The sequence below is a fragment of the Lytechinus pictus genome, chromosome 16, assembly GCF_037042905.1.
Source record: "Lytechinus pictus isolate F3 Inbred chromosome 16, Lp3.0, whole genome shotgun sequence".
NCBI lineage: Eukaryota > Metazoa > Echinodermata > Echinoidea > Temnopleuroida > Toxopneustidae > Lytechinus > Lytechinus pictus.
The window spans coordinates 10,381,538-10,407,200 of record NC_087260.1 but is presented as its reverse complement, the minus strand read 5'-3'; the positions used below and the strand labels follow the sequence as shown (position 1 = coordinate 10,407,200).

The following is a 25,663-nucleotide window of genomic DNA, read 5'->3' as shown; positions in this document are numbered from 1 at the left end:
CCTAAGGAAATAGAAGTTCAAACTTATATCACATGCTGCAAATTTAAACTTTATAAAAACAGACAAAAAATAATTTTGTTATGATAATACAATGGGAAGTATAACACAAATTTTCAAAGAATAAGAAGCCAGCATTTGGGAATTGCCTTTAATTATTTGAAATGCGTTTAATCGTAACTGGGTTTTTTTTTTTGCAATGGGCTACAAGGGACGTAAATATAATAAACATACAATGATAAGGAGATGAAAAGATAAAACTGTTGTTAATAATAATAATAATAATAATATATTTACCCAGGGTAGCCACTTCAGTTCCGAAAACTGTTCTCCCGCGGGCCATGCTATTATATTTACCCCGGCTAAGCTAGGCTACTTATTCAGATGCACACATCTTTTTGAGGAATTACTTCCTGTCGGTACCCATTTACCTCACCTGGGTCGAGTGCAGCATACTGTGGATAAATTCCTTGCTGAAGGAAACTACGCCATTACATGGCTGGGATTTGAACCCACGAACCTCTGTTTCAAAGTTCGGAGACTAATCCACTGGGCCACGACGCTCCACACTGTCAAACCAAATTAGGACAATCCGGGGCTTTTGGTAAAATTGTACAAGGGAGATTACTTTTATGGCGTTTTAAACCTCGTTCCAATTTGACATGTTCAAAAAGAAAGTGCAAGATTCGGCATGAATTAGTTATTTGCATCGATTTTGATTACTTTTCTTAATGAATATTGAAGGTCTTCCTTCACGGTTCATACTATCATAATATAAAAAAAAAACTAATTGGATTTATTTTCACAAACTGCAAAATAAGCAAAGGTGCCGCTGTCGTAAATTTTTGATCAAGGTTTCCTTACAGGTGTTAGCAACACTTGATTCGCGCCGACGCTATAGGTTTGGGAGATTTTACAGATATGAATATACAATGTAAACACAATACTCACGAGATTTGACCGTCACAGTTTTTTTCTGAATTATAAAGATCTATCTACAGTAGATGATTGACTAGGTTTATTTCCAAACTTTCTCTATATTACTCTCCTCCCGTTTCTTTTAATCTAATAAAAAGAGGTAGCAGATCTCTCGGGACATGCGAACGGACAATATGCTGTTTCTTAAACTGAACCAGTCGCAAAAATGAAACAAGGGTTTAGACCCAACTCTTCAAATATAATCAGGGTCGAATTGGCGTGCTTGTGATTAGTTGAAAGTCAAATTGTGTTTGAATTTCGGAGATGCCTTTCATCACAACTCTTTCTAGAATAGGTCGCAGAGGATTCTGAAGTTTTGAGATGCCTATCTCCATAATCGTCTGAAAATCAAAGCCGCGTTCGGGGAGCTCCCGATTTTTAGTTCTCCCAAATTTTCTTTTGTTCGTGCCAAGGATCTGGGTAACGATGAACTTGATAATTGGAAAGCGATAAAATACATTCTTGGCCTAGTTTAGAGAGCAGTCAAATTGGATAGGCTTTTGAGTAGGCATAATAAAACTTAGAATCGGGAATCGTTTTCATCATCAAGCAAAAACAAAACAAAAACAAAAATCAGAAGAAATTACGCGTACCGGGAAATGAAAATAGTTTAAAAATTCATTTTCCTCCGAAACGTACTAGAATTAATGCTATTTTACTTGTATCAATACCTCGAATTTTCTGAATAATTATTCAAATGCTTTATGATATATCATCTATTAGTAATCATTGTCATTTATAATATTCGATAAAAGTTCATGAATAAAATTTTGGAAAACAATTATCAATAATCATGGTCCCAAATGAACATATTTGTAACCTATACGCCAATCAACTGCATGATTTTAAGAGCTATAAGACTTACTTGATAATCTGCCTCTGTTGGTTTCCGAGCAGTGTACAAATCCATTTCATAATAAATCACGTCCTTTGACATCCACGTTTCAATCACACTATAAATATATTCATAGCCTTTGGACATCCTTTTTTTTTTCTTTTTATATACAGTGCGTCCCAGAAAAAAGGGAACCGGGATTCCCAGTTAATATCAAAAGATTATATAGTATTTCATTTATTCATGTTTTTATACTGTAATGTCAATTGAGTCCAGTTTTCTTTGAATCAAGTTTTTGTTTTGCATGACTCGATGACCGTGATTTTCTAATTGTGCAGTGTTCAACTTAACGAACCAATGCTTTGGAAAAGAGGTTGTGACTTTTGGAATAAGGTATAAATAGCATTCATCCAAAGTAGGTCAATAATGCTTAAAGAATTTTTGCATGATCCATTTTCGATTAAATGGTTTTCTTTTGTTATACTATTTTTGTACCATTTTCTGGAATGTAATAAGCTGTTTTCATGTTTGTTCTTTAATCATTCAATATGATTTCATTTTCACATAATATTTCGAGTCTAGTGTAGCTCAAACCATGAAGTAAATACATAAATCTGTATAAAAGGTAGGTATGAATATATTTTAGATAATGTATACATGTTTACTGGAGAACGGTTACATGATTTTTTTATTAATCATCATGCAATTAAGATATTTATCTTTTTTTTTAGGCCAAGTAGAAAGGTTCACGCTACTGAGGAGCAAAAAGAGTTTGAAATTTCAATGTCAAAACGAAATTGCGCAGAAATGGGTCAAGACTTGTTAAGGTCGATACACTGTCGGACGTCAAATCGTTTGTATTTTTTCTTTTTTTTACGTAATATTTTGTTTTTATTTTATTTATTCATTTTTTCTGGGGGTAATTTCTTTAAACTTATTTCGAGATGAGAAAAGTTTCGGATTCACACGTAAGATTGTGCGCAAATTATGTCTGAGATCCCTCAGTATTTATTGTTTAAAAACTGCCATGTGTTAATGGTTTACTATTCGTATTTGATCTTAAATCAAAGAGGAGATTCATTTTTTTCTTAATGACTGTGACATTTATTTCTTGAAATGGGTTCCCTTTTTTTCTGAAACACACTGTACAGTCTTCCCATTCATGGAGGGTAATAATGAAAGGAGTTTATGAGGAGTGCTTGATATTAAACTCAGCCATTCACCTCTGGGGAAATGCCTCAAGCCCCGTCGAAAGCACACGGAATGTTACCACGATCGGACATTTTTCATTTCCCTAAAATGCAATATTGATTTCAATCTCAGGAATTGAATTACTCAAGAAAGGTCGTGTTTGGGTTGGATGTGGTTATCATTCGTCGACGCCGCCGATTTATTCTTTACACAGAAACATTAGTTTGAATGGGTCGGGTCCGCCGCGTTCTATAAATGAATTGTTGACATTTGCCTGTAAGGTTATAATGGTATAGCCACATGCAACGCGGCGACACCGACTGCTTGTGTCTGATGCATACAAAAAAAACCTCATAGCCATTTTTGCCATAGTTTTTCCCCGAGTATTTCACTGTGTTATTGTCAATGGCATAACTTTGTTTGCCGTGGTTTTTGTTTATTTGCCAGAGTTCCTTTTCGCAAAAGTTTTTTTTTGCATCAGGCCCACCAAACCTATACTGCATTACAATGTTTAGGATCGATCGGTTTCCAATCGGTTGCGTTGATGTAAACTGTAGCACAACGTCGAAGTCACACTGGCAAACACCGTCTCCATGATCGACAAAGGTTATTACGTTATTTCCAATGACTTATCATCGGTCGGTTTGGAGTCAATTTCGTTGGTGTGACCAAGGCATAAGCATGACTAAAACAAGATAAGATGATAACAGGGAGAGCGTTTTGCTGAGTGAGAAGATGAAGAAGAAAAAAAGAGTCAGCGAGAATGAAGAGGTTGACGCAATTCGGGGGGGGGGGGGAGGAGCATGACTTTTTTTGTTGCTTGTCAGACTAAATGCTGATGATTTTCTAGGTACTCCACTGGGTTGAGGGATGATGAACTGTAAAGAAAAGGATGAATGATGGAAACGGAGAAAGAAAGAAAAAGAGACCGAAGCGCGCGCGAGAGAGAGATATATATATAGTTTTATGGATGAAACATTCGAGGAAGGACATCTTTCTTTTTTTTTTTGATTTTTTAAGTATCCCAGACGATGAAACTACATAATTATGGTTTGGAAGAGTGCTGAAAATCAATTTTGAAGAATTTCTTTAAAAAATAATAATGAATGAAATAAAGAGAGAGAGAGAGAGAGAATGAACTTTTTGGCTGAGTGTTATCAGAGAAAATCCTTTGATTACTAACGTTACATCCTTTAAAAGGGCATGCAGAAAGGCCGAGGAGCAAACTGAATTATTATAATCGTTCTCTTTTTATTCTCTCCTCTCTCTTTGAGTGTGTGTTCATGCCACTTCTGCAGCATAAATCAACTTTCCCTGTTAGCTGATACGATGTTTTTCACGGGTGTAACGCTTGAAAGGAAGCTATCATCACAGTTTGAGGCTCTGTTAAGAACCATGACATCGTGGTTATATACACGACGAAAGTTAATAACTTCCTCAAACATGTCACACAAGCATTTCAATACCGCTTTCCAATTACCCCATGATAGCCGTGCACTGTGGCATATTTTGTCCGGCGAATGTAATGCTTGATATTGTGAGCATGGAAATACATTACTGTATACAATAAGGAAATATTAACGGATGAGAAATGTTCCTTCAAGGAAATAGTTTTAGTTTGATACAATCCTGTAAAAGTTCATACTAGGGAAATAATCAACAGTCCAAATTTACTTAGAATATGAATAGATGTCAGAAATCTCTATGGTTAGGATCAAGTCCAGAATTACATCAATACAAAAAGTTAAAAGTTATTATAATTTTGTTTAGTTAGGATGTATATAATGAGTTTGGAAAAAGCCATATTATAATCTATGTTGTACTAAAATAAACACTTGAATATAAAAGTCAACTTATATCAAAAGAAATAAGGTTACTTAGTTGAATTTCATTTAATACTTATATTACACACAATCTACCAGTTTTCATGGTTTTATGAACAATGCGTAATACTTTGTTGTGTTTTCGAGCTCTTGTTTTCTTTTTATATATTTTTTAGGATGGCATTACTGATGTAATGACATCTTCCCCTAAAAGTAAAAACATATATATTGTACAGTGCGTTATCTCTAATTTCATCTCACATCACAAAGTTAAATTTCGATCCTTCATAACTGCAATTGAATTGCATAATAATGATTGTAATATTGACGATGATGATGACTGTGATGATGATGGTGGTGGTGGTGGTGGTGGCGGTGGTCATCATCATCATCATCACCATGGTAAAGAAGATGATGATGATGATAATGATGATGGTAATGATGGTGAAGAAGATGATGATAATGATAACGATGATGGTGATGATGATGATGATTAGGATGCTAATAATAATTTTGGTATAATAATAACAACAATCATGAGTCCAACAATAAGAAAAGGGATGAAAAGAGGAAGAATGATAATAAAACCAATAATTATTATCAATAAATAATGAAAATTGCCGTTGTTATCATTGTTTGTGTCATCATTATCATTCTGATAAAAAAGATGATGATTATGATGATAATATTTACAATAGTAATAATGAAAATTAAAATTATTATAATTATCATTATGATAATGAGCATAAAAATAATGATGATAAGTAAAATAATGGTAATGAAGATAACAATAACATTGACATGAAAAATATAATGAACATAGTGACTAAAGAAGTATCACTATAAAGATGGTGATGATAATAGCTAAAAGAATACACACTTAAAATGTTGGACAACATACTGTCTACTGTGTTGGGTAATGTATGTTGGTAATATATATATATATATATATATATATATATATATATATATATATATTATGGGCAACTATTATCCAACCTTTTTATGAGTGTAATGTATATGATACAAGGTACAGGAATTGGTATAACAAATAACAAAAATCATATTAGGGAAAGCAATTTATTTTTTCAAATATTAAGTGACCTCAAAATCTTGACTTTGTGACTTTATACATGTTATACGACTGATTATGATTTACCATTATTATACTGTCCAGATTAAGTCTTTTTTATAACTATCATTATTGTCAACTGCTTACAAAATTTGTCTGTGAGGCTGCAATATTCTCTTTGAAACCACCCTTAAATATACTTGAATTTAAATAAACGCTCCATTGCGGAGAAACTTTTTAAATTGTTAAAATTACGGAAAAACTTACTTGGAGCAGCAAACAGACAACCACTAATAGGATCCTTTCAAAATTCAGTCCTCGTCACGCTTATTATTGCACTTGAGATGATATCACGACTCCATTATACCACTTTGTATATTTATGCTGAGATTGAAACATGAACACTCACAAAACCAACATCACCAGCTGCAATAATTGTGTCCAGACGACAAAAGAGTTCAGCGGAAATTTTGCAATTTGGCGCGCGGAGAATAAGTGTGGTATTTTATCGCAAATTGTGGCGCCTCATTCGCGGCGCCACACGCCGCACACCGTAGTCCGTACAAATACGTTCAGAACGGACGTAGGCTGCTTGCGCAAATCCAGGTTAGCATGGTTAAGTCCGCGCAGATCGAAAAATATATTAATAAAGCAAGATTAATGCAGTGATTGAATATGATTGGCATGGGGGATTGACAGCGATCTCTCTCTATCTCTCTCTGCCATATCCCCAAACTCTCTCTCTCCACCTCCCCCCGCCTCTCTCTCTCTCTCTGTTCTGTCTTTCACGCTCGACTCACTGAAGGTCGCATACTCCATAAACACCGGTTTCAATTTAACACCAGCCCGGTATCTATCAGGTCCACACCAGAGAAGCATTGAAACAACACCAGTTTGGAATCAAACCGATGCAGATTTAATACTGATTGGTGTAAGTTGTATAAACACCTACCTGGTGTATGTTGTCTAACACTTAGATTCCAGGCTTGTTGCAAATCAACAGCGGAGTTTTTGCAGTGCATGCCTCCAATTAGGTCAAGTAATCACTAAACCCCCCCCCCCCCCTTGACCCGTATCATAATCGATGTCATGTATATGAAAAAATCATATAAACCTATAAAATTAGTGAATGATTGATATCTGATGACAATTTTTTTCGCATATCCCCTTTCCCAATGATTTGTGACTCTTACTGCTTCAGATAAGTCCCAAGATTGTTTACCCCTTATTTGGCGGAGTTTATTTTTAGTTGCCAAATAAAACTTATCACCAATGGATTTCCATATACGATTGAATGGATCAATCAATGGATCAATCAATGGATCAAAATAATGGATCAATCAATGAATCAATATCAATCGTTACGATTGAATGGATCAATCGTAACTCTTTATAAGACGGGGTCCATGGGTGTTAAAACTGGCATTATGATTTTAGCTGGTGTTCTTAGAGGACTGCACTCTGATCTGAGGTGTTAGAATTACAATCTTGAGTTTGAGAATAACTTCAAACGGTGTTAAAGGTAACAAAATGTGTTAAACCAGTGGGTGTGGAACTAACACCACGAATCTAACACCGCTGTAAAATGACAAGTGTGACCCTCCATATTAGTCAAAAACTATATAAAATGACTATATAAAAGTGTGCAACTATTGTATTAGTCACATTTGACTATTCGCTATAGTCTCGTTTAACTTGAATTTATGATAGTAAGATATACATCAGCTGCACCCAACTGACTTATGAATCTCCTCATTTGGACTAATTTGCATTTAGAGTACCATAATGCACGCTGGTTATTATGATTTTTACTTTTTAGTTAAAATTAAATTTATAAAAGGGGTCAGCGGAGTCTTTCATTGTAGTCATAATCTGACTAGTTTCTAGTAAAAAAAGTCACATAATCTTCACTTGAACAGAGAAATTTCTGACTAAAATGTAATATGTGACTAGAAAAGATAGCTCCCTAAGATGACTATTTTCCTCTTGCATTCTAAAAAAAAATTGAGGTAAAATTTACCCAATATTGGGTAAAAAGGGAACATGCATGTTTGTTGGGTAATTTTTCCCCCCATATTGGGCAAAAATGCATATTTTAAGGGAACATTTCAACGCAATATTGCGTAAAATTTACAACGTATAATTTGTGATCATTTTACCCAGCAAACGCATGCATGTTCCCATTTTACCCAATATTGGGTAAACTTTTTTTAGAGTACGTGTGTTAAAGCAGTTAAGAGAGTGCTTTAAAGACATAAATTCTAATCGTTTTGATGATCACCAAACAGGTTTGAACAGAACAGAATTCTCTAGACGACAGAATTAAGTTATTGTATAAATGATTTGAAATTATGTGTGCCAAAATGGTTTTGGAAAATATGCGTGATTGTTGAGAACATTGCAAATTCTACAGTAAATTCTTGCAGAGTGACGGGTCTCTTTCCAAGCCAATAATGAAAGTGTCCCAATAGGGGGCGCTGGTCAGAACTGGCTTCAAAGAACATCATCCTCCGAATTTACTTTGAATAATATATGCATCGAATTGGAAATAATGTCGGTATACGACTCGACTGCCCTACTCGAAATTCACGGTAAAAATTGATGATTTTCTAAACTTCGACCCCTTTTTTATAATAAAGTTGCGTTCAGGGTATCCTATCCTTCAATATAGGCCCTACAGCTCAGTCAATTTCAAATGTCTTAATTATTCACAAACCTGTCTTGAGAGATGTGTTAAAAAATGGCACAGATCGTAACTACCCAGCAATTAAAGATGTTTTTACATTGTTCATTTTTAAAAAGGTCATGTGGTATTTCAAGCCAAAATTTATATAGGGGGCTAGCAAAAGAATTGTGCATGAATTTCGTACTAGGTAGCTTTTTTCCATTGCCACAATGGCGAAGTTTTTTCTCCTATGAGGCAAGAATAATCGGAGAGGGGTGGGGGGTAGCCACCGCTGAGGTGATGCTATTTTATTGGGCATTAATGGGTGGGGTCGTGGTTAAATTGGCTGGTGCACTGGTGAAAAAAAAATTAGCTTCTAAAATTAATGCAGCCAGTCCCCCCCCCCCCCCCACCATCTAAACGATGCGAGCGAGAAAAATATTGTTGACATTTTTGTTACAAAAAAGTTTTTGATAAGTTTTTGACATGCCAAGATATTCAGAAAATTAGTTAATTCCTTAAATTTGCTTGTCTCTCTTCTTCATTCATTTGGGTATAATATTGGGAAACTTTTGGGGGACATCGCCCCAATTAAAGCCCCCCCCCCCTCATTTGTGTCCAGTTGCGGTAAAATCTACTAACACCATATAATTCGGCAATTTTAAATGAGATATATCCATCGCAATATATGCTTTTTTTTCTAAATAAATTCCCCATGTTCCGCCCCCCCCCCGGGGGGGGGGGCTCCCCAATGTTGCCGAATAAAACACCAAACGTCTGCTCTTGAGCAACTTTTTTTGGAGGGGTGATCAAGTTTAGTGCCCAAGTTAATTCGATCCCCTGAGTTCCACTCACATTAAGCAGATGGTGGAACCAGAACAAGTACAAATTGAAAAGAAGACATTTCGGGAGACATTTACAATAGAAGGGCAATAGGACTATCTGTATAATTATTATTGCAAGTAATTTACCCTCCCCCCAGTGGCGTACCTAGGATTTTCCACAGGGGGGGGGGGGGCAAATTCGTCCGCCAAAAAAATTGACAAGCAAAAAACACACAAAAAAAGGTCTTCAACCACAAAGGATCTCGTCCGCCAAAAAATTAGACAAGCCAAAAAAAAAAAAAAAAAGGTCTTCAACCACAAATAAAGGATTTCGTACCAGAAAAAAATTTGACAAGCAAAAAAAAAAGGTCTTCAAGACTCGTCAGGGGGGGGCAGGGATATGTCCCTTGCATGGGTTGTGACTCATGAGGGGGGCACTCTGCCCCCTCTGCCCCCCCCCCCCCCGTAGGTACGCTAGTGCCTCCCCCCCTCCCCCCGCACACACACTCAAAACAGGCGACACGCAGATTTTGGGAAAGTCTTTCAAATGAACTTAGAAATTGTGTTCGACACGAAATGACCTTGCATGACTAATTAAGGGGGCGTGCGTGCCCGAGCCATTATTCATCGAGCATTTCACATGATAAAATTAAAAGACGATATCGTTTTAGGAAAATCCACATTGGGTCTTACCATGAACCGGCATGGTCTTACCAAATTCCTCTAAAACGAAGACAACCTTTTTTTTTCAACACCTTAAAATGAATCAACAGATGTATATGAAGTATACCCTTGGTATAACAGCCAATAATTGTGTTATTTTAGGAAGAATGCCAACGCAAGCGACAGGTTGGATGTAGGAGATAACAAACGATAACAAAATTCGTGGGATTATCGATTGCATTGTTGCGATTCATTCAAAATGGCGTCCAAGAGGAAGCAAGATGACAAGCACCTTAAACAATTACGGGAGATGGTTAGCAGAGAACACAATAAAACGTGTTTTGAGTGTAATCAGAGGGGACCTACATATGTTGACATGACAATAGGGACATTTGTATGTACATCATGCAGCGGAATTTTGTAAGTATTGAGATCAAACTTGACATACCGGCATTTCGTCATGTTCATTTGGGCGGGTAGTGCAGCGGGCGGGCATGACTTACGGTTACGTGTTCATTATGCACGGGCGGCTGCTGGCGGTTGTGTGAGGTACAGTGCGTTACACGCGTGGGGCGTGTAACTGCCACTCTGTCACAGCCATCGGCCTATGCGTATTCAACTAATGTCATGTCTTTGGTCTTTAATCTTGGATATTATCATTCTCTTGCACTATTATCTTATAAATCATTTAGATGCCATTAATTTTATGCAGGAGGCATCTTTGTTTGACTCGAATTGTCAGATTGTTACTGAAAATGAAATTCTGTTTCTGTTTGATTCCCCCCCCCCCAAAAAAAAAAAAGAATAACATGGCTTATTTATTCGACAGGTGGCCTGCCAAGATGTCAATCTTATTTTCATCATTTTACAAGGCACAAATGCAAACCAGGCTAGCTAGCCCTTTCCTTCAGAAGTTATACTTATACACATCAATCAATCAAATTATTAAATATAAAATCTACAGCTATACTAGTATTATACTTTATAGTATAGCTATCATTCACCAGCCAGCAAAGGAATTCAAAACTATTAAAATGAAACGAGGCCTAGCCTAGGCCTAGATTTTAAAGAAAACAAAATTTTCCCTTAAGGCTTAAGAAATGCAAAGGTTGTGGCAAAGCAAGCAGAAGCATGACTCTGCATGAGTCTATCTGGGATTTAAGAGTTAGGATTACCAAAAATGTGCTAGAAATTAAATCGGTGATCTTGTTCAGAGGACAGTGCAGAGACAATCTTGAGTTTATTTTTATTTTTTTGCAAGCTTATCATTACGATGGTATCTTATGACAAATAAAACAAATCTGTGACCATGGCTACTCTGGTGCTCTGACAAAGTCAATCGCATTATTAAAAAGTTGCAGAGAGATGCTGGCCTACTCCCTCTTTTCCCTGAATGATTCAACTACAATATTGGGGGAAAAAAAGAATGGTTGCTGCAACTTAGGAGTTACCATACTTAAAAGCATGGTTTTCATAGCATTGGCCAGTCATTTGATTTTGTTGTACATAGGCCAATTGATGCTTAATGACAATGTCAGACCTTCATTTTTGAGGAGCGCGATCGCGCCGGCGCTCCTACCGCAAAAAATCGCGCTCCTAAAAAAAAAAAAAAAAAAAAAAAAAAAAATTCACATTTTACATCTTTAAATCCATTAAAAGGCCATCTATTTTCCATAATTCCTTGAAATTATTTTGATTTGGTTGAAAACTATCAGAAAAATGAAGAATATTCACCTCTTTCCCGACTCTGATTTGAATTTAAACTCGGTAAATATTGTAGTCCCATATATAGATTTTCATGGCAACACCATGGAAATCTACATGTATTGTGGGACTTCAAATCATTTTTCTGATAGTTTTCAACTAAATCAAAATAATTTCAAGGAATTATGGAAAATAGATGGCCATTGCATGGATTTAAAGAATGAAATTTTAGCTTTTTTTTTTTTTTTTTTTTTTTTAGCAGGAGCGCAATATTTTGTAAACGTATTGACCCAGGCCTAGTTTCACCACAGATTAATTAATAGCTACACAGCTATTGCATATACGATGTTAAGAAAAATCTACAATTTATCATACATGTATTGTATTGAATTGATTTGAGCTCCTCAAGGAGAGCGATTCTGAGGAGCTCAATTGAGCTCAAAAAAATAAGGAGAGCGATTTATTGAGCTCCACGAAATTATAAACGTGAAGGACTGTAATGTGTACATTTTTTTTAACTTCGGCCATCAATGTACGTGTAAAAGGAAGAAGACTGCGACCTAGGATGGAAGGAAAGCTTGTTTTTATTAACCATTTCATTTTTCAAAGTGCTTGTATTATTTTAGATAAGAATTGCTGGCATTAAGCCCATTTACTATTCACATTTGTTTTGCTTTTTTCAATTTAAGCATTGTAGACAGCCAACCAGAGCTTGTTAACTCTTTTCTTCTGTTTTCCTGTTTATTCTTGCATTTTACATCCTTTAGTAGTGTGAGACAAAATGTTTCAGAATGCTTTTAAGTTTTAAATGCCGTTATCTGATTTTGTACATGTGAACCAAACACCCTTCTTTGGATTGTGTGCATGCCAGTATAAATAATGATTTAATGTACTGTATTTGCGATGGTGTACTAATTCCTGGATGTTATATTTTGAAACTCAAGTACTGACTCTTGCTCTAGGAGAGAGAGAGAGATCCTTTATGGTCTTTAAAAATTTAAAAGTCAACATGATATTTTGGCAACAAAGGGTCCAGGGTCAAAGGTGGACAAAGACAAACAACACGTACGTTGTAATAGGAGGAAATATATTTTTACTAGGCCTGAGTTACATGTATTATGTTTATTTTTATCTAAAATTTAACCGCTTTTTCTAAAAGGGCAGTTCAGGTTAAATAACGAAGGGGGGGGGGTTCTTTCCCCAAAAGTTGCTGAAAAAATTTGACACCTCTATGAAATGCTATCTATTTGCCATCCATTTTTGCATACATGTATAATGTGTTTTCTATTGTTCATCCAATTTCTAACTTTATTTTATTTTTATACAGAAGAGGTATCAATCCACCACACAGGGTCAAATCTATATCAATGGCAAGTTATACAGCAGCAGAAATGACTTTCTTAGAAAAGAATGGCAATGAGGTAAGATTTAGCATCCAATGCTACATGTACAAGCTTCATCAGACATTGTGGCCCAAATTAAAAACGGTGAATAATGGTTTCGAACATGTGGTTTGAAACCATGATTCCTGCATTTATTCATAATGTTTCATTCAGCCGAAAGATTGAAAAAAGGGTTCGATAAAGAATGTGTGTTTTACCACAGCCTTCTTTATAATTATTGTGTTGAGCCAATTGTTTTGAATCATTAAAATGAGTCCATAGTTTTATGTTAATTTTATTTACATTCTATTATGAGAGTGTTAATGAAGGCCTCCCTACTCTATTCCCATTCCAGGTTTGTAGGCACATATGGCTGGGTTTGTACGACTCCAAATCACAACCCGGTCCCGAGTCCAAAGAAGACACCAAGGTGCGGGACTACCTGGTGCAGAAGTACGAGAAGAAGCGGTGGTACGTGGAGCCGGGCCAGGCCGCCGTCCTGGCCGCCGCCAAAGCAAAGGAAGTAGCTGAGAGTGCGGAGAGGAAAAGCACAAGCAGCTCACACAGTACGCCCGAGCCCAAACCGCTCAAGTCGTTAATAGGCAGCAATGCAGCTCCAATAAAAGTATCACAGGTAATGCTCTATTGAGGTCTTGTTCTGTGACAAGTTTCGTGTCATTCAACATTGTTGTTTGTAAAGGGGATGTTATACCTTGATGTTTTAGCCAGTATATCATATATGCCAATGTATGTAAGGCATGCCATGTTCTCATTTAAGCTTATTTCTCTGTATCAAGTATTTTCAGTCTTGAGAATTGCCTTTGTTAACACAAGTTATCAAGAAACCAAATCCATATTTTTTAAATTTGGTATTATAAGAAAGGCAATCCTTGATATAAGAAATAAGATTAAATAAGCAAATGATTTTATAAGAAATAGCTGGTCATATACGTTGGCATACACTGATTGTATTTTGAATGTATTCACTTGAATACATTCTTGGCTGCATTCATTTGAATACATCCTTGACTGTATTCACTTGAATGCATCCTTGAGCATGTACACTTGAATACCCTAGAATGTATTCACTTAAACACATTATTTTATGTTTCAACTTGATTTACATTGATACATGTATCCATGAATGTATTCACTTGAATACATCCTTAAATGTATTCATTTGAATACATTCTTGAATGTATCCACTTTGCAAGGTGTTCACTTGAATACTGTATTCACTGGAATACATCCTTGAATGTATTCATTTGAATAATCCTTGAATGTATCCAGTATACAAGTTATTCACTTGAATAATGTATTCTCTGGAATACATCCTTGAATGTATTTAACTGTATTTTACTTCCTTGATTTGATCTGTAGCCACCTGGGCACTCCACTTCCACACACAACATCAGCAAACCTCCTACGTTAGCTCAAACTGCCAACAAACAGAAGTCGGTTGATCTTCTAGCTGATCTAGGGGGAGACCCTTTCGCAAGTGCATCACAACCAGGTATGAGTGAAAACATGGAAAACTGAAGGAGCGATTAAATAGCTGTTAAATGCTTATTTGAAACATACAATTGTGATGGTGAGAACCACAATAATAATTGTATTGATGATAGTAATAGAAATGATGATTATGTTTGTTATTATTAGAATAAGGAGGAGGTGTATGAGGAAGGAGGAGAAAGAGACAAAAAAAATTATAGAGGCTGTGTTGCCCTCTCAGGGAATTCACAAGACAGTACAAAATCATTACAATGAAGCTTGCAATGAGTTCACAGGCACTGTAATATTATCCTATGCTGAAGTAACCTTCAAAAATTAATTTAGTTCATGACAAATGTCTACGGAACAATTATCAATTATAAGCCAGCAATAAGGTTGGGATCTTGACCACAATGAACTTTCATGTAGAATCTCAAAATACTTCACTAAGCACATTTTTATCTCTTTACGTCCACGCCATTACAGTTTGAAGACATGCACATTCATATAATGCAGTAATAAACCACGAATTTGACCAACACTTTCAGGGGAGATTTAGTCAAATTTAAGAGAGCTTTTTAGAGAAGCAACAAAATACATAATTTTTTTAATGTTTAAGAGGCAAGATCTTTAACTCAAGTTAGTTATTGTCATTTTTAGCAGCACAAACTGGAGGCTTTGGGCAAACACCCTTCGGTCAAGCAACTCAGCAATCTCCGTTTGGCCAGCCAGCCCAGCAAGCAGGCTTTGGGCAACAGCAGACGCCTTTCGGGCAACAGGCTGCATTCGGACAACCGGCCCAGCAGGGAGGTTTTGCCGATTTCAGCCAGGCTTTTGGAGGACAACCGCAAAGTAGCCAAGGTAAGAACTCCGATCCCTCCCTCTCCCCTTAGTCTACAAGCACAGACTCAAATTAAATACTTAAACAATAATGCAATGTCTAGGATGGAGACTAGACTCCAAACTTGACGTGTGTCAAATGAGCAGCCTCAGTACATGAGCGAATCTACATGTAGTCTCATACTTGAGACTCTGCATTAAATGCACTATGCGAAAACCAAAAGTCTGTGCCTGCAGACTATTCCTCCACCTTGGAGACCTGGTGGAATTGATCTGGGCCCAGTAACATGAGAGCTTAGTGATCACTCGCGATGCTGATTTAATCATTGACCATACACAATAATCAATGCAATCAATCATAGAAATCAGCCCCTTGATCAATCGTTAAGTTTAATGTGACGGGCCTAGAATTGTGCTTGGTAAAGAATCTGAGCATCAGTATACAAATAGCGAATAGGCATGAGTGCTATGGTCCGAGATTTCGCATGAGGTGAAAGAAATATGATCTATTCAACTCGGCTAACGCCTGGTTGAATAGAGCGTCTCTTTCTTTCACCGAATGCGAAATCTCGCACCATCGCACGAATAAGAATATTCGCTATTAGTGTCATCCCACATCCCACAAGCGCACATGACCTTGGGCAGCATTGCGCATTTAGCCAGCAGGCTAAGTACGCGTATTGCACCTTCATTTTTACTGAGCGCAATGAATTATAAATCTTATTGTGACGTCACCTCCTAAAGCCGTGCAACGGTACATTTTGGATGGTACGTCTTTTGTGCAACGGTACGAATGCTTGACATTCAGCCTCCCATTTGCTTGCGTACAACAAGCTCAGTAGGCGTTGTACAATGATTACTTCTTTGTTTCCCTTGATTTCAATTGGCTGTTTGGCAGTGTTATATTTGTTGTTGTCATACCATTTGATGAAAACATTTTTTTTTTTTTCAAGGGGGCCAGGGGTCTTGTTTTATCGATGTCTTTGTCAAGAGCAAATGCAAAATTTACAATACAAATAAGTTTTTAATGAATCAAAAGGCATTTAGTTGCTTGTAATAACAGTCATTGTAATGTGTTGTATTAACAATGTATAAAACAGGAAATCTGTTGTTTGATAATAGTTGTTTTACCAGAGTTCTAACAAGGTAGTAATTAATGGTAGGGGATCTACATGTACCAGGAGACAAGTGATTTTCTAATCGCTTAGTTTCTAGAGCGGGAGTTTCGAATTCCAGTGACCCAGTTTCAATTCCCACTTGGGCTACATGTACATGTAGGAGGGCTAGTGCCCTTTAGTAAGGCATTCATCCTCATTACCAAGTCCCTCTGAGAGGACCTCGACCCTTCGTTTTTCTGGTTGATTGCTCAGGGGAGCGTTTCATGAAAGGACTTGTCAGACGTTTCATCCGACAAGTACTGTTTTATCCGACAGTTACCATAGTAACAGTGCTTCTCAGCCAATCAGAATCTAGGAAAGATGTCAGACCTGACAACTTGTCGGACGAAAATGTTCATGAAACGCTCCCCAGGAGTACTCCTGCTTTCTTAATTGCAATCACATAAAAATTCTTTGCAGTCAATGTGGTAATGAAGGTTAGGGCTTCTCCTCAAAGTTACAAGGTCACGATATGCACTTTCATGATACATGTACAGTGGTGCTAGAAAGTTAGTGAACCCCACCACAAAATGCACTCCTTCATGCTGAGTGTTGAATGTAGACAACAACACTACAATGTCGGACAAGTCCAGAGAAACAAACTTTATTGAATGTAATATTTTATCACCTGACTTCACAATTAAATATCTAAAACAGCAGAACTTGAATACTTTTAAATATGTTCATTTTCTGGTGAGGTTCACAAACTTTTTAGCACCACTGTATATGCATACCAAGCAAACTAGGGTGATCTGCAGATGACAGTTTGCACTTCTACCATACACAAGATATTTCCACATTCTTGAGATTCACACATACAAAATATAGTATTGCCATTACTATTTGGAGATAGGTTCTTTGACTTTGTTATGTCTACATGTAGTTTATTATGGAATTGCTTTTTGTAATAGTTTTCAAAACCTGCTCAGGGAGGTTCTGATGCGTGCATGCTGTATGCTTATTAAGTGGAAGACAGGAAATGGATTTAAATAATGTGTATACATACATGTAGGAAGTGAAAGTAAAAGAAGTGGAAAAGGGAAGGAAGAGGTAATAGTCCAGCTAGAAATTAAAGGTCCTCTTACCCTTTTCGAGTGCACTTCATTTATTCAACATTTCTGAATCCTGCAATTACAGGTTCGGCAAACTTTCTCATGCCAATGTTTGAATATGCCACTCTCTCTGCATTTAATTTGCATCTTTCACAAAAATGTTCCCATGAAATAGTTTTTTTTTTTTGGTTTTTTTTTGGGGGGGGCAGTATGGATAGTATATATTCACCTGGTCTACATACAAGCATGTGATCTACTTCTGAGAAAGTCTTATATGTCATGGGCTGAACCCATTTGCTGTCCAAGCTTACATGTATTGCACTGGGTCTAATACCCTCTTAATCAGCTTTGCATTTAGAGCATGATCGGTTAAGGGTTAGCATTGAGGTGAATTTTTTTTTTTTAGATATTTCTATCAAAATTGCTTTTAAGATAATCTTTGATATCTCAGGTTTCAAAGAACTCAGTTTCATGAAGATTGATAAATCCGAAAGTACTGGAATAGTCCATTTTATTTGTGGGGGTGCTATTACCTCTCATCACGGACGGACATTTTTACTCAAATTAAATTCTCTCTAGTTTTATTGTTTTTAAAGTTATTCTAATTTGGTTTGGATGTTCTTGCACTCTGAACATTAATCTATTATCAAACATAAATTAGTAGAAAAAAAATATTGGGAAGTAATTTTTTTTGGTAGGTGTGAACATTTCCATTATGAAATTTCCGTCCGTGATGAAAAAAAATATAAAAAGTTTTTTTATTTTTTATCAGAATAGAAATGAAAAATAAAAAGGTGTAGAGGTATCTCACTAAACACTGTACATCATTTTATTTGAACATAGCTGAAATCCATACATTTTATCCATATCATAAACTCAATCAAAAATGATCACGGACGGACATTAATTTCATCATGGACGGACAGTGTAAATTCACTGAAACTCAATTCACTCTAGTTTTATTGTTTTCAAAGTTACTCCAATTTGGTTTGGATTTTCTTGTACTCTGAACATTAATCTATCATCAATAGTAGAAAAAATATGGGAAGTAAATTTTTCTGGTAGATGTTAACATTCCATTTTGAAATTTCCGTCCGTGATGAAATTAATGTCCGTCCGTGATCATTTTTATTGAGTTTATGATATGGATAATATGTATGGATTCAGCTTTTTATGCTTTATCAGAATAGAAACAAAAATAAAAGTGTGTAGAAGCATCTCACTAGACACTGTACATCATTTCATTTGAATATAGCTAAAATCTATACATTTTATCCATATCATAAATCAATCAAAATAATCGCAGACGGACATTAATTTCATCATGGACAGACAATGAGCAAATACTGAGCAGATTATGAATTTAATTTTAGTTCCAATTTGCAGTGAAAAATGGTAGTGAGAATTATTCAGAACTCAAATGGATGGAAACCTACAACTATTCACAATTTTTTGTGAAATCTTTCTTTGGCTGTTATTGGGGCTTAATTGTTGTCAGGAAATTTTTTTAAACATAATTGGAATGCAGGTAGAGTTGGAAGCTACATGTACATGTATGCCAAAAAGCTGGAAATGAAATAAAGCAAGAATAAGTCAAAAGCTGTATATTTCATCAATTGAAGCTTGCAGAAAGTGATAGAAAAGAAGAAAGTAGAATGCATATTCTGATAAGCAGAAAAAAAATCATCATTTTTTTCCATGTACAAACCTACATTGTATGGATTCACAATGCTTCTAACAGAACATGACATCATGTCCTTGAGGCTTGTGAAAAGTACAAGAATTCCTTTTTTTGAAAGTCCATTTTGGAGCTAATTTTGAGCAAATTGTTGATCTGGTAATCTGAAAATGCATACAATTCATATAAAGCTTGCACTGCAGTGTTTAGAAGTTTAATTGGTATCTGATTTCAATTTTGGATTCGGTCAGGGCCTAAATACATGAGGGTTGTTGATGTGAAGGGGTGTCTCCACTTTAATATGGACAAAAGATGAATTTGAAGAGAGCCTGGACAAGTGTTGTGGTCATACTTGATCCACTAAACAAGCATAATGATCAGCAACCTGCGAATCTTTTGGATTTAGTTAATGGACATTAAAAAAAATCTGTGCTCTTCGAAAATTAATGCCTAAATATGTATGAACATGTATCATCATGATATATCATAAAAAGTATCAACATGATCATTGATCCACTGGATGTTGATTTGGTACCAACTATAGTATTCTCTAAATTGAAAAGAAGACAATGTGCATTAGGATATTTGATTTTGAAAAGAACTGTGTTTAAAAGCAATCATATGGCTAGATTATTTTGTGTGTCTAGCATAGAAATCATGTTGCTACAACTTAAATCAAGTTGTAGCAACTTGATTTAAGTTGTAGCAACTTGATTGTGCAACTAATATTGTTTAATCATATAAAAAAATGTACAAATCATCAATACAATAGCATTTGTTCCCCCAAACAAGTAATAAGGACTTCTTACAAGGTACTTCCAATGTATTTTAATTGTGTCCGTCCGTGATGTCCGTCCGAGATGTCCGTCCGTGATGGAAAATATTTGCAATTCTCTCAGAAGTTTGATATTGGTTAAGAATTTAATATGCTGAACATAGAAGCTAACATACCTGAGTGTAAGTTGCATTAACAATTATTGGTCAAAGTTAAGCTATTTAGATAGAAACAATAAAAATGTTCAAAAATTCTGAAAACCACATTTCTATCATGTCCGTCCGTGATATGGCACATTTAGTGGCTACCTATGTTTGTAGGTAACCATGGCAACAAACTTTTTTCATCATTCAGCATACTTTGTCCTACCCTTCACTATAAAACAAAAAGGAACCATGTTCATCTTATTCCTAATTTGTTACAAGCCTTCAAAGTTTTCAAAATCTATCAAATGTCCGTCCTTGATGAACCGATCATGCTCTTTAGTCTAATTCCCGGTTGGTCCAATTTCCTTTTTGTCAACTTATTATTTTTTACTTTGTCAAATGAAAAAGTTGGACATAAATAAACAGTTCATCTATCCATATTTTTGGTGTGAGACCAAGCGGACATTAGACAAATGGGTTATGCCTAACTAGAGATTAGAAAAAATACCATCGAATTCTTCTTAATGGTAGTTTGAAATTCAACATTTTGGCTTTGTTTTCCCCACTAAAGATTACTTCCAAAAAATAAAGATGATATTTTGTCTTCGAGGAGGACCTTATCTTGGACTTGCCTTTTTGCCCTATCTGTACATGTACCTGTAGAAATGTTTATAAATAATACGCCAGAAAGCAGGAAAACAAATATGAATAAACATGAAGATGAATCTGTAAAGGTTCATGGCTTCTTCAATTACTTTGTGGCCTTAATGGTGTACATAAATGTACTGAGCAAAGAGGTTAAACCGTCAGTGGGTCATGATGAAATGTATTTATTACAGGATGTCAAACCGGGAGGTAAACAATTTTCCTGCTCTAAACGGGGAAATATGTGAATGTTTTCCCATCATGTGTATACGTGTACCAGGTATCCTTTTTATTCTTGTGACCTTCAAATACCTTTAATTTGATACAAATGGGAATAACATTACTTTGGAATCTGATTTTATGTACAAAAGTACATTTTAATACCTGTACATGTATACATACTGCAAACAGACATGGATGACTGAGATTTCTAGTGAAGTGGATGGCGTAGAATTGGGTACCAGATATATTCCATGAGTTTAAAGAATAATGCATGAATTGTAGATGAGTGCAATATTTGCCCTAATGAGTGGATTTTTTTTGTATCCCAATCAATATCATCATCTTTAATGATGATGTTAGACCGTGCAAATACAGCATGATATTGCACAGCAAGTTTTGTACATATCCTAGATGGGATAATGGTCAAATTTTGAGCAATCATGCAATACATGTATGCTATGATATCGCACTAGGAAGTAGGAAATCATGCAGACCAAAGGGCAGGTTTATAATGCATTGATAAAAGGCCCAATACCCTGTGAGTAAAAAGAAAAAATACCTAAAAAATTGCAAATTTTGTGAAAGTTCCTGTCTTGTACACATGATGTCTTGAATGAGTACATGTACATTCTCTGAAGCAATTTCATACGTGTACCATTTTGTGTGATATACTAGTATATATGTGCTCGGATAATCAGTAGACTATTGCTTTGCTGTGATGAAGTCATTATTTCATTAAAAATACATGTATCTCTCAATGAAATTAATATGAGAATTGATACTAAAAAGTGTTTACCAGTATGCTGTGTAATTCTATGTCTCCAACACTGGCATGCATCCGTCTCAGTTTCAGATGATAAAAGAGAAAACAATGACATATCGAGCAGTCCTGGGGACCTACATGTACTAGCAGACTTGCATGTAGCTTTTTCCCCTCAAACCATCCAACAAAATGATTGTGAGTAAAGATTGAGCGTGTCTAACCCATAACTGCACAATAGCATCTTTTTTACTAAATTACAATTTTCAGTTAGAGAACAGTATTTATTATTCTTATTCTTTGCCTCCGACGAAGATTCTGCTAGGATCGAAAGCTTAGGCCCCTTTTGACTCTCTAATTTACTCCATTGGCTCTTTTTTTAGATAAGCAGTTTTCAGCAGCTTCTTTTTGCCATAAATTTTAATTACCGTAATTCAGATTGTTTTATTATTATTTTTTTTTTGCAGAGCCCCCAGAAGAGACAAAACATATAAAAGAAAGAGTAACAAATTCTACATGCTGTAGCATCAGCATAATTATCTTTTCTAATGATAAAATCATCTACATGTACATGTATTCCGAAAATCCAAAAAGGGGAAGACGTTTCCATATGGTCAATTCCAGCGTAACGGACATGACGTTCAGACAAATTTTTGTAATTCAAAGGTTTATACAGTAGAATTAGCAGTCTTTTGATAGTTGTTACTGAGCTTATCAGACACATTTAAGTATCAGTTACATACACATGAAATTTCAAATCGTTTCATTGAACAGTTGCGGAGAAATTGCACTCTTTGTGAGCGTAACGGACATGACACGAAATGGACGAAGCATTTTTACCTCCTATTGCTTATCAAAATTCCTGTGAATTCTTAGATTGCATGCACCTGATGTTGGTGTTAATTTAACCTTAAGATCATGCTCTATCCATAAAATGGTGTTTAACAACAGTTTTGCAGTGCATTCTGTATTCATAGCTCAAAATGTAGCGTAACGGACATGACACACGAAGCGTAACGGACATGACAGTTTCGTCCACTTTTTGTAAGCAAATATAATTATTTTATTACAAGATATGGTACAAGTCTAATTGTTTACATGTTAAGGCTAGAGGTTAGAGACAAACATCATAACTGGTAATCTGTAATATCTCCTATTATTTTGCAATTTGAGAGGGGGTCTTTTCATACAATATTTATAAAACAAAAAAATATTTAGAAAAATTTCTTTTACAACAGTTAACAACAGATAATGAGTATTTTCCAGTTACCACCATCCGCCACACCTAATTAAAGGAGAAAAAGTTGATAGTAAAGATTATTTTTTATTCATGGCTTACTATTTGATAATATACACTAGCGTAACGGACATGACACCCTTACGAAGTGAACTTCATCAGCACTTCTTAGTTTCAAAATGAAAGAAATATGAATAATGAATGTAATTATGTAACAGCAAAGTACTTTTACTAACATTCTTAAGAAACATATGTAGATATTATTGGCAGGTATTATTAATTTAATAGCTATAGCCTACATGATAATTTTATATAGAATACAATGTTTATCGTACCACAACGGCACACTGAGAAGACCAAATCTCATTTTTGTGAGAAGAAAACAAAATGTACCAGACCTGTATAAATCCAAGATGAACATATTATGAAATGTATTTTATGATAAAGAATATGTACTAGTATTAATGTCAGTTTTAAGATTAAAAAAAATGATATTAAAAAGTATTTTAAAATTTAATAGCAGTACCTGGAAACCAATCTTTCATTATCGATTATGTAGGAGTTGAAAGGTAATCGGAATGTTTGTAAATCGCTTCTGAGATTTTTTTTCATTCAAAATAAATATCTTGAGTATAATTATCCTTCCATCAAATCTTGGATGTTCTAAATCTTATGATCTTGCTTGCTGACAAATGTGGCTGTATCTAATTTCGATGCATTGTCCGTGCTGCTTGTGTACAAATGAAGATACATCTTTCAAATCGTGATTATGGCTGACCAAGATACTATGATGACATAATTTATTGATCGCGCCTCATTCCTTTCACAGCCCCTTTGCTTTGTGATATTGCAAAGAAGTGCCACTGTAGATTCAAGGATTCATAGAGCTACATCATGTATCACAGATATCTGAATACAAACTTGTTTTTAAATGTGAGCCCGTGCCATCACTGAAGAAGTAGAGGTTGGTGAAAGTCAGATACTTTGAAGCAATATCATCAATGATCTCATGAATTCACAAGTTGGAGTTTTATCATGCTCCAAACTGTCAGTGCAAACACCTAAGATAATCAATTGTATTGTTCAAACACGAATGATGCAGATTGTGATCTGAGTATGTTGCCAGATCTAGCTGCATCTTATCCTAATATTATGTGGCATACCGTTAATTCTCAGAAAAATATACCAGAACATGAGCTGAACTTTCATCATTCACTAACTTCTAAAAATAGCTTGAATGACATGCAAATTCTAGGAGTTATTACATCCAGCTATCCTCAAGCAATTGAGACTGACCTCAGTCTGTGACACTGAGCCTAATATTTTGTTTTTGTGAATGATGCCTTTTGTCATATATAAGGCGTCATGTCCGTTACGCAAATTGTCATGTCCGTTACGCCATTTTTATTAAAATGAGAAGTGGTAAGGGAAAATGATTGCTACACATGGTAGGGGGTTTAATTCTAACATAGAATCTGAATCTGCAGTACCTTTAGACAAATTTCCTGTAAGCTATGAAAACTTTAAGTGAAAAACGTAACGGACATGACACTGATAATGGTAAAGAAATCGCACAAATCTGAAGACAGATTTCTCTAAAATTGATGAATGGCATAAAATTTAACGATGATTTTCTATTGATTTAAACATTAATCAACTATTCAAAAGTTAAAAGAGACCTCTGGGACCTTGTTTGCTTTTAGTAGAGACAGGAAAGATGAATTGTTTAAAAATAGCCACATTTTTTACATTTTGCAATTTACTAATCTATTTTTTTGATGATGGAAAAAACTACAAAATTTTATCAATATTACGAATTTTCTATGAAAAATTGAGACTTTATAGATTACTTTTTAAGAAAATTTGACCGCTTAAGTGAAATCTGAAACTTCATTTTTTTCTCTAAAGTGAAAATTTTTCATGGAATTGCCCATATCCATATGACATGCATACCAGTGTTGTACGTGTACATATAGCTACATTAGTCGGCAGTGGTCGGGCCCAACTGGCACAGAAGATTTCTGACCACCACTCATGAAAAATACTGCTTCCGTCCACCACTAATTTCAAATGAAAAGTGTTTCAAAACTAACCCCTTACAAAGAGGACTTGCACTTGTGTTCATTTCTATCTTTAGTCTTGTTCTATATGCATACTTTATATTAAACATTTTGATATTTGATAATTTTTTTTTCTTCAAAGATTTGCTGTCAGATTGTTTTTTTAAATACATTAAGTTCCTTAACCTCTGACGTTAAGATCACTAACTTGGCCTGAAAAAAACTTTATATAATGCCATGAAATAGTAAACACCACTAAAATGGGTCTAGCTAAACACTGATATTCATGTACACTATAAAGGGTGAAATGACCAAGGAAAATTATGCCAGTGACATTTCCAGTCTTCTGTGTAAAGTCTATTGCTCTCCAAATATATTTCACCAACAATGTCTTTCCCACTGTTCCCCTGCACAAAACAAAAAACATTTATTTTCTTTTAATACCTCAGATTGGGACACCTCTTAA

At 35.4% G+C, this 25,663-nt stretch overlaps 1 protein-coding gene across 2 annotated transcripts; it reads left to right on the top strand.

Annotated features, from left to right (window-relative positions):
* The first annotated feature begins 10,232 nt into the window (after positions 1 to 10,232).
* Positions 10,233 to 22,121, top strand: LOC129278494 (arf-GAP domain and FG repeat-containing protein 1-like). 2 transcript variants are annotated; one of them, XM_064111709.1, is made up of 6 exons: positions 10,233 to 10,468; positions 13,080 to 13,173; positions 13,490 to 13,768; positions 14,515 to 14,647; positions 15,289 to 15,486; positions 21,988 to 22,121. In XM_064111709.1, the coding sequence occupies exons 1-6, from the start codon at positions 10,308 to 10,310 to the stop codon at positions 22,104 to 22,106; spliced, it is 984 nt and encodes a 327-aa protein (XP_063967779.1). In that variant the 5' UTR covers positions 10,233 to 10,307; the 3' UTR covers positions 22,107 to 22,121. The 2 variants fall into 2 exon arrangements, with proteins under 2 accessions (XP_063967779.1, XP_063967778.1); XM_064111708.1 differs by having other exon boundaries at positions 10,234 to 10,468; positions 15,286 to 15,486.
* The last annotated feature ends 3,542 nt before the right edge of the window (positions 22,122 to 25,663 follow it).

What these genes read in the sequence shown, in the direction of transcription:
- LOC129278494 (XM_064111708.1), top strand. Translation starts at nt 10,308, where the DNA reads ATGGCGTCCAAGAGGAAGCAAGATGACAAGCACCTTAAACAATTACGG. An exon ending in ACATCATGCAGCGGAATTTT is followed by an intron (nt 10,469 to 13,079) that starts GTAAGTATTGAG and finishes ATTTTTATACAG; the next exon opens with AAGAGGTATCAATCCACCAC. An exon ending in CGCAAGTGCATCACAACCAG is followed by an intron (nt 14,648 to 15,285) that starts GTATGAGTGAAA and finishes TGTCATTTTTAG; the next exon opens with CAGCACAAACTGGAGGCTTT.